Source organism: Stylophora pistillata, chromosome 6, assembly GCF_964205215.1.
Source record: "Stylophora pistillata chromosome 6, jaStyPist1.2, whole genome shotgun sequence".
Taxonomy (NCBI): Eukaryota; Metazoa; Cnidaria; class Anthozoa; order Scleractinia; family Pocilloporidae; genus Stylophora; species Stylophora pistillata.
This window is the reverse complement of record NC_142524.1, coordinates 16,494,575-16,506,880: the sequence shown is the minus strand read 5'-3', so window position 1 is coordinate 16,506,880 and position 12,306 is coordinate 16,494,575. Positions and strand designations below refer to the sequence as shown.

Sequence of the window (12,306 nt, the reverse complement as noted above, 5' to 3'; positions counted from 1 at the left end):
AAAAACTTTATCACTGAACATTCAGCGATGTTTGGACACGAAAGAAAAACTGCGTGTTAAAAGATAGACAAACACTCCCCAACTTACCTTCACATAATAGGTGACGAGTATCTTTCGCAGATCAAACACTTGTAACATGGACGCTGCTGAGTTGTCACTGATACTGTAACCTTCGATGATATACTTAGTCGCGCTTACTTCCCATGCTAACCACCGCTGACCAAACGCCGCGTTCAGAGAAAGCATGTTGGGAAGATGGCCCGGTTCACAGCAACAGCAACCTGGAAACAAATAAACGAATAAGAGACATCAACAATATGTGTAGAGCATATGAGGAATAACTGGAAAGTACGTGAATTCTTGTGCAATGAGACTTCTTCTTGCAATGTAGATGTATAACTTAGTAAATAACTCTGTTAATTTGCCTTGAGGCCGGGTGTGAAGATGACATGAATATCCTTTGACTAACACTTTAACGTATTCAAATGCCGGGGCTCAAAGTTAAAAGAAAGTTCTTGCTGAATTAAATTTTTCTCTAAAAAAGGCGCGTATTTCACAAACAAACCATCATCATCTTCGACTCCTTCGGTGATAGCTTCCACTTCTCGCTGCTGACAGTAGGTGCCTAGAGGTAAAAATAAAAAAATGGAGTTTTAGGTTTGACAATGTTCATCACTATTCATCTGTAATCAAAACTGGGCTGAGGAAATAAAAAGAAAGGGAAACATTCAGAACTGTGATAGCGACAAAAATTCCTTGAGCTTCTTTGTGAATTGCACTTGTTTTTGTCTAAATCCTATTTTGACAAGAATCTACCTAACTAAGAAATTCCCAAAAATAACTCGCTGGTTTGTTTTCCATATAAGAAAGTTAATAATACTACTAAAATTCTCTTTCATAATTTTTTCATCTCTTCCAAAGGCCCATAGAAGTTTTGTTTATCATAAAATCTTGATCGGATTAAAGACAAATTAAAGAGGGTTTCGTAAGGACCACAATTCTCACCTCTAAACTCCAACCCTCGGACCTGGAAGGTAACCAGTCCATTTCCAACCTCTATGACGTGAACCAGAGCATTCAAGTAGTCTGACGCTAGCATGAAACAGTCCCCTGTAGAAAAGGGCCCCCAACGGCCCATCATAAGGTCCCCACACAAGCTATGCTGCAGCGACCTTGTTAGGTGTTCGTAGAATATGGAGTTGAGATTGTTGTCATCACTTCCTGAATTTCGAGAAAAGATGTTGGAAATCATTTTAGCGTTAACTAAACGGTAGTTTGGGTTTTTTTTTTTTTTTTTTTTTTTTTTTTTTTCACGCTGGCAGCAAAATAAGTAGTACTTATTCTTGTATTACGTATATTCTTACGAGTGCGTGAAAGTCGTACTACTTCGTTGTACTATTTTAAAATTTGGTCTATATTTATAACGACAGTCATTTTTCCAAATCATTAACCACCTGTTTAATTGTGAAATAGAAAGTGTTTCCAGATATTTCGACCCTAGTCAAAAATACTCTTTCACGCTTTGACCCGCCATTGCTATCAGTTTTGGAATATGATAAAGCAAGCATTGCTTGTCACGTTTAGAAAAATAATGCAACAGGAAACCATAAGCTCTCTGAACGGCGATTTTTGGGTCTAGTGGGTGTGGGATATGTGAACTTTGCTACATTGGGTACTTCAGTTAGTGGACTCTGAGATAAACTGAGAAATGGTGGTTGTTTGTGTAAAGAACCACTATGGAAAGATACGAGTATTCACGACATGGGATACGAAATGTCACACTCGCAGAGATCCTCCACGCGACCAAATGCTAGTCGATAAACTTGAAGGCTCTAGGCAACACTACTAAACAGGAAAAAGAAAAGAACACATAAAAGAAAACCCTTACCAGGATTTCTGTCGAGCTGCGAGGAGAGGCGAGTGTTGGAATGATCCACTCGACTTGTGCTAAATAAGAGAAAAAGATTGAAATAGTTTACCACGGTGATTCCTTGTGCCTTTGAAAAATCTTACTTAAATCTACAGCTGAAATACAGAATTGCACTTACCATAGAAGAATTAAAGGCTATGATGAACGCTCAGACTCCAAAAAGGATATTATGATAAATGTTCGATTAATATAGGGAACGTGTTGGTGTTAATTGTATGTATTTATCCATGGCGTGCTGGTAAATTAATACTGATCCCTCAATCAAATTATTGAGTCAACGAGCTATCGAGACAAAACGTTTTCTGTGTAAGGTCAATGCTGCTGAGTCGAGGAAAGAAAACCGTCCAATAGAGACAAAGCTCGGCGACTGGAATATAGTTTTCATGCACTGATTTCTTCGAGTTGGCTTTTAGTTTCGTGATACTTACTTGTAGTCCTTTTCCCAGAACTTGACAGGCCGCACGTATGACGTAATGAATATAGCGCTTCCCAGGAAAGGGTTCAAGGGAGCAGACAGCGCAGACGACAATAAAGCTTGGAAAAACAGCATGGCGGAGTCTGAGGGGGAAATGTTAAAGGAAGCATCGAAGCAGTGACTTTTGATGATAGCCGGCACAATTAAAGATACAAGAAAAAGTGCTACAGGTTAGGCTGTGAGCCCCATAAACGAACACAATCTCCTGATGCGGATTTCAGATACTGTGACTTCATAAGTCAGTGGGAAGTTTCCACTGGTAATTCAGGTCAGCACTGACCGCTTAGATCGGTCAGGCCAAAAAAAAACTGAACAAAAACGTGTAACAAGGAATCCGAAGGGCTTCAAACCCAATAAACTTTATTACTGAGTTTGTCTAAGCTGACATTCAACTTATAAACAGTTGGGACTGAAAAGACAAAATGAACTCGGAGAGCTAGGATGGCACAGCGATGTTTGCGTCTCACCGCTGCAGCTCGGGTGCCATTAAGTTGGCAGCTCGTTCTCGAACATAAGTTTTTCTTCTGAATATCTGCTTTTTCTCTCTCCAAAGAGCTAAAACTCTTAATTCAAATTTGCCATGGAAAAAGGGAACGAAGGATGTGTCCCCTTTAGGGCCCAGTTCATTATTTATTATACTATTCGATAACTACTAACAAAGGATACGAGGAACACTGAACGGCTGGGCGAATGCATGAAAAGCAGAGCCCCAAGTGATCTGCCATGGAGCTATATACGTCACCACGAACCGGACCTTCAGGACAAGTTCATACAACTAAAAGAGTAATCAAAAAAATGAAATACGTAAATAATGATTAATGGCATTTTAGAGCGCCTTTGGATTGAGTGTCATCAAACCAAAACCAAAGGCCAACCAGGAGAAAATGAGAACTCAAAGTAAAATCAATCAAACTGCCTTAAGCGCGGGAAAACGCGTGCAACCAAGTTATCATTGGTTTCAGTTTTGCATCTGATTTGTTGAGAGAGTGGCGCGGGTTTCTGGACCAGTCACAGAACGAAGTAAAGCAAAACCAATGAAATCTCGGACTTCTAACTCCTCCAGCTTCGAAGTAACTTGAACGAAATACAAGCTAACCATGGACCAATCTACGCTGAAATGCAATTTCTCGCCATCCACTTACTTTTACTACTTCACTACATCTACTTCTGTCCCCATTTGTTTCTATTTACCTTACTCATGAATATTGACATAAAGAAATAATCCACAACAAATGTCTCCGAGCTGTGACTGTAGTCAAAGTGAAAGAAGAGAACTGTCCATAGTAACACCATGTGCTGCCGAGAAGAGTCTGAGAACGAGGAGCGTAACAGCTTCAAACCCACAATACAGATAACTACTGGTCCACCGCTACGAAAAAAGAAACAAAACAAATATTGCTGGCTTCGTTTAGGAATGTTCAAAACCAGATTTGTTGAAAGATCCTTGCTCTTAAAAGGACGTCAAACCGCCATAGTTAGTTACACATTTAAGAATATTTGGTGCTGAATGCGGAAATAGTATTGAGAAAAAATTTTTTTTTATGACCAAGATAAATTTTAGAGAAACTGTCCCTCCTTTGTCATGACCCTCTCAGTGATATTGAAGGGAGAAATGAGCTTCCGCTCAAACAAAATAGAAACGTGTACTTACAAGTGACCAAACTTTTCAACCAACTGGCCGGCATCTGATGTAAGTGCACTCAGAAACACAGCAGGATAAATGATGTTCCTTTCTATAAAATTCAACCAAACATGAACCCATTCATGTGCCATGATCTTGGCTGGAGCTAAAAAGAAGGAAATCGATAAACTTCAAGTGAGACAACGATAGAAAGTTGGAAAGCACCTTACCGATACCAGTAGACAAAAAAAAAACCTATAAACTCAAAACGAAGGGGAAAATAACAAGAAAATACAAATTCTATGAGAATAGCTCTAAAAGTGTATCATCGAAAGCGTGTATTACATTCAGTTATAGATGTTGTAGAATATTCAACGACATAAATGCACAATGTCTACGATTTTTATTGAATCGAGGCGACATTTCAGAAAAATCTAATCCCCGATTACTTAAGATACTAAATGAAAACCGTTTGGCAGAGCGCTTTCCGTTCCATACAAATGGCCATTCCATCTACCTTGAGTGGGAACACTAAATGAATTTACTTTTACCCTGCAGGTCTGTCACGCAGAGCACTCAGCGAAAACAAACAAATGTTTCACCAACCTTTAACTTCATATTGGTTGATCTCACTACTTCGAAGAAAGGGTTTGGCGAAACACAGCCAGGGAAGTGGTTTGTGAAGCTGAGGCCATAGATAATGGTTGACAATACCCAGTATTCCGGCTACAGCGTACAGCACATAGCTGACATATGGCTATCGAAAGCAACAGGCAAAGATATAGTAAGTTCAACCAAGTTCACTGTGGTATTGTTTTCATCATCCATACGATAGCAGTTCCTTTAATCCTTGTATTCCCAAACTTTGATTTTCAACTCTCCCTTCTAGTTGCTGCACATTTTTTTGGACATCAGTTACAAAAATATGGGGGTAATTCAGAACAACACCCTTAGTTTATTGATTTATGTATTCTCATAGCCTCATTACTGGATAACCTATTGATATTGTAAGGATAAGATAACGTTTCTAGATTGAACAGTTCATATGACTTCTCTCTCTTTTACATCCTTGTCCTTTCCGGTTTATTATTTGTCTATCCAACTAAGTCAACATTTCGAAATTCATCTCTACACAACAGCAATTTATGTCAGTGTATCGCATTGACATTTAAGTGATAGACGTAATGATCTCTATCAGATTCAGCCATACCATAGATAAATTGGACAAATTAGCAATAAAAACCAGCTCCATACCTGTAGAGCCGTGAATACTGTGCTCAGATGAATAGCAAATACAAACACCAAGATAAAGATACAACAAACAACATCATTCTGCAGACGCTTGGCCTGTCAAAAACGGGTAGAAATTCAGTTGGATGACTATAAATTTTGATCTCATGAAATTAAGAAAACTGGGACAATGGCAAAGTTTGATTCCCCCCTTAGAATCTCAAACCTTCAGATTTGCGATCGGTTTCTTTCAAAAACTCAACAATAGAGAACTGATTGGTGGGATTGCACATACAAACAAGGTACACATGCAAGCCTCCTACATACTGCTACGATGAATTAGTCCTCAGTCCCTGTTGCTCAAGTGAAAAGTCAGAGGTGACAAGGGTAAGAATCCTGGGGAGGACCCATAAACATAGATTTTGTCCCACATCTATTTAGCGCTGAAAGTCATCCGGGATTGCTTTGGTTTTCTTTTCTCGCTGTGTGATTGGTCCAGAAAACTCGTCCCATATTCTCAACCAATAAGATTCAAAACCTAAAATCAATTGCGACTTAGTAGCCAGCGTTTTCCCGCGCTTTAAGCACGTTGCCTGTTGTTTAGCTGAGTTCTCAACGTTTCCGGATATTTTCCCTGCTTTTGGGTACCTGTTTTGATAACTTAGGCTTTGATTGCGTCAATGAATCGAAAAGCGCTCTAATAAAAAAGGCAAATAGTTCACGTACCACAGTCGCTCTAAGCTTCTCAGGCAAAGGATCAACAAATTCCTCGTCATTATCTTTATCCGCGTCTTTCCCAAAAGCTTTCTTAAATACGGCCCTGCGATATAAACCGGAAAATGTGTTAAGTTAGGTGAAAAAAGTAAGGGAATAACAAAATAATTGCATACAGTCTAAGAACAATGAAAAACAAACAAACACACAACTGATCAAAATGTTCCAGAGATCTCGCAATTTCTTATCGAACAAGTAACTATTTTCCATTTCTGGCGGAGTGAGCCGAGCTTTAACTCTTGTTTCAAAGAGATACTAAACCACTCAGCTATGAAGTCTCTCGCCATTTTCTCTCACCCCAAAACCGTAGGATCACTGGCACTGCGACTCAGGTGATACGAAATCACAACGAGGAGACCACTGAACACAGAGAACAGAACATGTTGGCCTCCTTCCACATCGTGCTACAAAGAAGGAAAACAATAGTGAAAGATGGATAATCATTTACAATCAAACCTATCCCTTCTCTAACAACGTCACAATTTGAGAGGTTACAATTAATTTATTATGGACAAAGTAGAGCTTTACTCAAGCGAGTGTCAAAAGTTCTTCAGGAATACTTTGGTTTGCTTTTCGACAGTCTGAAATCTTGCCTGCTCAAATAATCAGAAGCAAAACTGAAAATGAACATAACTTGCTAATGCACGCTTTCTCGCGCTTGAAGCCGACTGGGTGCGTGAATTCAGTCTAAACTCTGATTGGCCTCTTGTGGTGTTTCTTCTCCTCTGAAAGGCTGTTGCGTTTATTTGGGTTTTGGTTTAATGAAATTCAGTGGGCCTCTTCACCTTGTATGTTTGGCTCACCCATTTCAGTTGTCAAGGAAATTCCCAGCTTTATATTTTGTAAATCATGCCTACATATGGAAATTTGAGAGAACAGTTCTCTAGAGCAATGAATATCACAAATTTTTACTCTTCTTACCAGCATAGCTCCATAGCAGAAGCCATAAAGAAAACTCACGGCCAAAAGATTACGAAACAGGCTCCAAAGTGCTCCCTTCAAACTTGTAATGGCTGAAAAATTAAATAACAGAAGCATTTCAATGACCTATTTGGTGGAGTTACAGGGTAAACTTTCCTCGGTATGGGTTTCAACCATTGCAAAATGTATGTTCCTTGTTCGTTTTCAATAGTTTACAGTACACTGAATTGGGCATTTTGTATTGGCATCAAGACATTCTGAAAGTTAATAACTGAAATAATTCTCAGGAAGCAATCTGGGTATACTTTTTTCAAAGTATTTTCCTCCTTAGGAAAGGTTACGACTGTGTCTGTGACTGACCGACTGGCAGACTGACTGTCTGGCAGACTGACTGTCTGGCAGACTGACTGTCTGGCAGACTGATTGTCTGGCAGACTGACTGTCTGGCAGACTGATTGACTGAGTGACTGACTCACTGACTGACTTACAGACTGGCTAACTTACTGACTGACTGACTGACTCACTGACTGACTGAAATACAAAGGGAGGTCTGACACTAGAGGAAGATCCACACAAAATATTTAAGACTTTGAAGATTTAGGTGACAACCAGTTGACTAAAATCATACAATTTTAACTGCAAGGTTCTCTCCGACAAAATGATGGTATTCTGACCAAATGTTATGCATGGGGTTCCAATTTATTTGGAGATGAAAATTTAAAAAACACTAAAAAATACTTAGTAGCAAGTTAAGTCTCTCTAATAGTCAAGGATCAGATGTAATGTACTTACCATTTCCTCCAAACAAATGCATATCCAATTGTTCCAGTATGTACATTAAAAATGTGTTGACTTGAGGTAGCAAACCAACAAGGAAGATTAAAGGAAAGCCAAGAATAAACCCTGAAAAAAAAAAAAAAAAGCAGCAGGCAAATTAAAAAATTTGATTAACTCAAGCATAGTCTTTTTTTTCCCTGTGAGAGCTTCTTCCTACCCTGGGATTTTATATGAGAACATGTTTTCCAAGGTTTATGGAGCCATTGTGTTCTATTCTCTGGCACTTCGCAGTGCAAATGAGTAGCTGTTAGTCCTTGTCTAAACATTTGGTATAAACAAAGGTATACCTTATATATGACCTTTGTTTAAGCTATTGGTTGGTGATTATAAATCAAATGTCTTTTGATGGATTGCAACAGATTGCAAGTGTTTTGCTCAGACAGCCTTGCACAACTATTCAGTAAGATTCTAAAAGCAACTAAGAGCTGTGTTGATTGGCATTCAAAGAATGATGGATCTGTTGTGACTACTTCGGACTGCCCACTTCCCTTTTGTTATGGCTGCTTATGGTTGTTTATTTGAAATAATTTTTTCTTAGGTAACTAAGGTAAAAAATGGGCGACATTTGATTTTCTTCAGCTGCTTGGTGGCAAAAAGTACCTATTACTTATCACCTCTTAACTAATCATTTGGGGTGTGTGTGAAAGGTACCAATCACTTGTGTGGTAATTGTACAAACCAAAAGTTGATAGTAACACCTACCAATCAGAAAGTCTCTTGTGTATGTCAGGGTGAAATTGGTGGCAAATGGAATGCCATATAATGAGACTGTTTGCACGTGAGACTGAGCCAGTTTGTCCAAGGCAAGAATACAGATTGCTAAAACACAGAAATATGTGGGCCGGCTAAACACAATCATGTGATTGTGTCCCTAGAATTGAGGAAAAGAACATGGCTCCCTTCAGTTTAAGAACATTTAAATGTATGTAAAAATGAAATTGCATATTTTTACTGCAATACTAAAGATAGTTAAGATTATCACTGTGTTGGATTGAAGGAATCAGTAATATCTCTGCAATAAAACATATGCCAGGTGCTGTTCTCCTAATGTTAAAATCAATCATAATTCATTGTAACAAACATTTCAAAGGTGACACAGCACTTACATGTGTTGGAGAGGCTGCATCTGGCTGAACACTCTGCAAAAATAAACATGTTTCTGTAAGAGTGTTTTCTTGCATCAAAGATATCTTTTGCTGAGAAATATAGCAAACTGACATAAATTAGCAAACTGATATTTAAATCAATTTGAAAAACATTGCTTTTATCAATTTAAGATTCTTTTTGCAGGCCAACACCATAATTAGTACATTGTACTGTACAGTTACAACTCAGAAAAATTCAATTTTTCTTGTGTTCAACAAACACACCAGAATTTTGAAGAGAACATATTCAACTCACTACATGCTTCAAATCAATTGCTGTGACAGCCACTTGCAGCTCATACATTTTACATGTTTATAGGACTTCCTTAGTTGTTCAAAGTAAACTTCTTTATTACATGTATAGACATTGCTGTTCACTTTGCTTTCTCTATTTCTTTAACTTGTTCATGTCAATGTGGACAGTAAGTATTGTAAACCAGAAAACTGGAGCTGTGACGTAAATTCTCAGTTACACTGACAGCCGATTCCAAATATCTTAAAACAATTCCCAACCTTTGAGTAATTATTCCTTCCCTTTGGTGAAAACTTTACCCTTGGTAACAGAAAGGCCCAGAATTTTCTCTTTCTCTTATTTGGTATTAATAAGCACAAGTAAGTTTTTCAAAGATTACAATTTGTAGTCTTATTTACACCTTATTGCACAATAAATCATGTTGTTACTTAGTAATATAGTACATGAAAAAAGTATCACAGTAAGTCAAGACAGACAAATTTTGACAGCAAGGGGGCTTTTCGTAATTTGCACTTGTTAAAACTAAATACACTAGTGTAACAAGAAAAATGCACTTTTTTCCAGCCAATAAGATGCACATAATGTTTTCGAGTATATTGAGTTCATTTTTAGTAATTTGCAAATCAAAGGTATTGATATTGCATACAAGAGCAAATTTACAGTTCTTGTACAATTCAATAGTTTAACTATGAATTAGTAACACCTCATCCCTCACATTAATGACGTTATGGGTATTCTAACCTTAATTAGGGAAAATTGACATCCAGCCAACACAAAACAAAACACAAAAATCCAAAAGTCTCTGAAGAAGTCTGCCAACAGGAGCCAATAACCCAGAACTGCCACAAGAACAGCCAGCAATACACACATGATTGCTTCTTTCTTGTATTTGTTCCTGTGAACAGAATGGTGTATGCATTACTTCAAGTGGTGATCATTGAAAAAACCCTTCTAACGTAAATATTGCAAAAATACATTGTTTTGAATGATACGATTATAACACTTATAATGAACACCTCGATCTGTTTAAATACCATTTACAAAAGACAGTACCAATGACTCATGATGTAAATGATAATTTCAAACATTAAAGAAAGAATGAATAGTGCATAATTATATAGAAAATACTAAAAGTTCAAGTATCACTTAAATTATTTCAAATATTCTTATTGGTTGAAAATGAATATACAATGACAGGGTTTAAATCCATCCTAGATTTAAATTCTTTTTTGCTAATGTTTCAAACTCATTATTAAACATCATATTCTAAAGAAAGAAAATATTAAAATTGAAATTGAACCACACTTTGTGTGTAAATGTACATTTGTGTAAAAACACAGAGTGCCTATTGATCCAAAAATAAGAAACACTGGCTCTAAAAATTCATGCATAATGCTTGACCCTTTAGAACTCCCATATGTGACCAAGACCAAATTTCTTCTCACAATATTAATATGATATCAAGCAGTCGAGTGATGAGAGAAAAATATAAATTAGGGGATTACTATTGATCCAATACCAAATTCTCCAAACCAACATCATTAGAATTGTATGGCAAACAGTAAGGAGTATTACTAACAAGCATCTCAGAAGTGAGAGGGTTAGTTTAATAAGAAGGTCGGAAATTTGTACCTGTCCATAAGAGCTAGCAGAGCAAGTCGATCAAACTTGATTTTCATAAATTTCCCCGGAAAAAGCTGAAATTTGAAATAGTGAGGTCTGGGTTTTACTGTTGATGAGACAGATGTTGGCCGCGTGAATGGAAGGCTAGCTGATGAGATGGTTTCCTGCCACCTTGTCTGAGAAGATCCCCGACGTACAGACAATGACTGTGACGGAAGATTTCTGGGTGAAGTGGTGTGGTCCACGACAACTGTTGATGCAGAGCTACTTGTTTCCCTTTAGTGCAACAAAATAATTTTAGTCTTAGCAACTAAAATAAAGATCATCATTATAGTCTGTGGGTACAGCAGTAAATGAGACTTTTTTCTCATAGTAAGCACAAATACTGGTAAATGCCATACAGGCATACTGTTCATTATAATCTTCTTCTCTTCTGAAATGCAAAGGTGTAAGCATTTAACCTTTGTGGTTCTGTTAATAGTTCAGTGATGTACATAGAGAAAAGAATTTCCTACTGAAAAAAAAAACACAGACACCAAAACTGGCACTACTTCAAACACAGTCACTCCAAATATCCCCACAGAGATGAATCTTCCTTTATCATCTTGTAATTGATAACCTCTTGCGTACTTCTTTTGCCAGCTACCACAGCACCCTGGTTTCTCTACAACCAAGTAACCTGCTCTACTGCACAGAGGACTCCACACCTCCTTTGTTTTATCAATATTTAATAACTATTTTTTTAAAAATTAATTTTCCTTGACTATAAAATGCTTTGATCACAAGGAAGACTGAAACAGACAACCTATTAAGTAAAGAAAATCTTCAGTCATCTTCAATCATACAGCTCCAATACCATCTATATAAGTAGGAACATGGTAATTCTTCATAAGCTGCACAATAAGACAGAGATATTTTATCCTACCAGTTGTCTCTAACAACTAAATCCCTGATTCGCAAAGGAGACTGAGTAGTGGGTTGTAGCACAGCACTGTAAGGTGAATCAGAATTGAATATATACGTCTGCCACACACCTACAGAACAAAAGACACTCTGGTTACAATTCCTGTGTGCTTAGTGCCTTTGATTACTGGTGAATGATGTAGACACATTTTCAACAAAGATTGTGGGCAGATACATTTTCAGTGTTTGTATTGGTAGATATTACCAAGTTGGTGCTATAAGACAAGTAGTTTAACACTGTTAACAAGGTATACAGTCATACATACATGTATCTGCCAAAAAGAAATTTGGCAGATACATGTTATACAACAATTATATAATTATAAAAATAGTGGAAAGCATTGAAGGTGTGTTCCAATTGGCTACTCAACTTCAAATATCCTTTACTATTCACCTCTGAGCAACTCCCGACCTCAGTGTCAGTGGCTAATGGTGGATATTTACCTTCCTGCTTCATTGCTCAGTATATATCCACTGAGAGAGACCCATGACCATAAAATGTTTATTGACCTAGTTAGGTTGGGTCAAATGGGA

At 37.5% G+C, this 12,306-nt stretch overlaps 1 protein-coding gene across 2 annotated transcripts in view; it reads right to left on the bottom strand.

Annotated features, from left to right (window-relative positions):
- The window catches only part of LOC111338073 (pecanex-like protein 1), a 31,542-nt gene that overhangs the window by 5,985 nt on the left and 13,251 nt on the right, over positions 1-12,306 (bottom strand). For both annotated transcript variants that reach the window (XM_022944483.2, XM_022944484.2), the window contains exons 10-28: positions 11,735-11,843; positions 10,819-11,085; positions 9,928-10,081; positions 8,895-8,927; positions 8,491-8,659; positions 7,744-7,854; positions 6,952-7,043; positions 6,328-6,434; positions 5,983-6,076; positions 5,281-5,373; positions 4,633-4,783; positions 4,057-4,192; positions 3,597-3,774; positions 3,072-3,180; positions 2,359-2,488; positions 1,889-1,947; positions 1,006-1,221; positions 566-625; positions 88-281 (exon numbers count right to left, since the gene is read on the bottom strand). In XM_022944483.2, the coding sequence (XP_022800218.1) occupies positions 88-281; positions 566-625; positions 1,006-1,221; positions 1,889-1,947; positions 2,359-2,488; positions 3,072-3,180; positions 3,597-3,774; positions 4,057-4,192; positions 4,633-4,783; positions 5,281-5,373; positions 5,983-6,076; positions 6,328-6,434; positions 6,952-7,043; positions 7,744-7,854; positions 8,491-8,659; positions 8,895-8,927; positions 9,928-10,081; positions 10,819-11,085; positions 11,735-11,843 (2,462 nt within the window). The remainder of the gene's footprint in view (positions 1-87; positions 282-565; positions 626-1,005; positions 1,222-1,888; positions 1,948-2,358; positions 2,489-3,071; positions 3,181-3,596; positions 3,775-4,056; positions 4,193-4,632; positions 4,784-5,280; positions 5,374-5,982; positions 6,077-6,327; positions 6,435-6,951; positions 7,044-7,743; positions 7,855-8,490; positions 8,660-8,894; positions 8,928-9,927; positions 10,082-10,818; positions 11,086-11,734; positions 11,844-12,306) is intronic.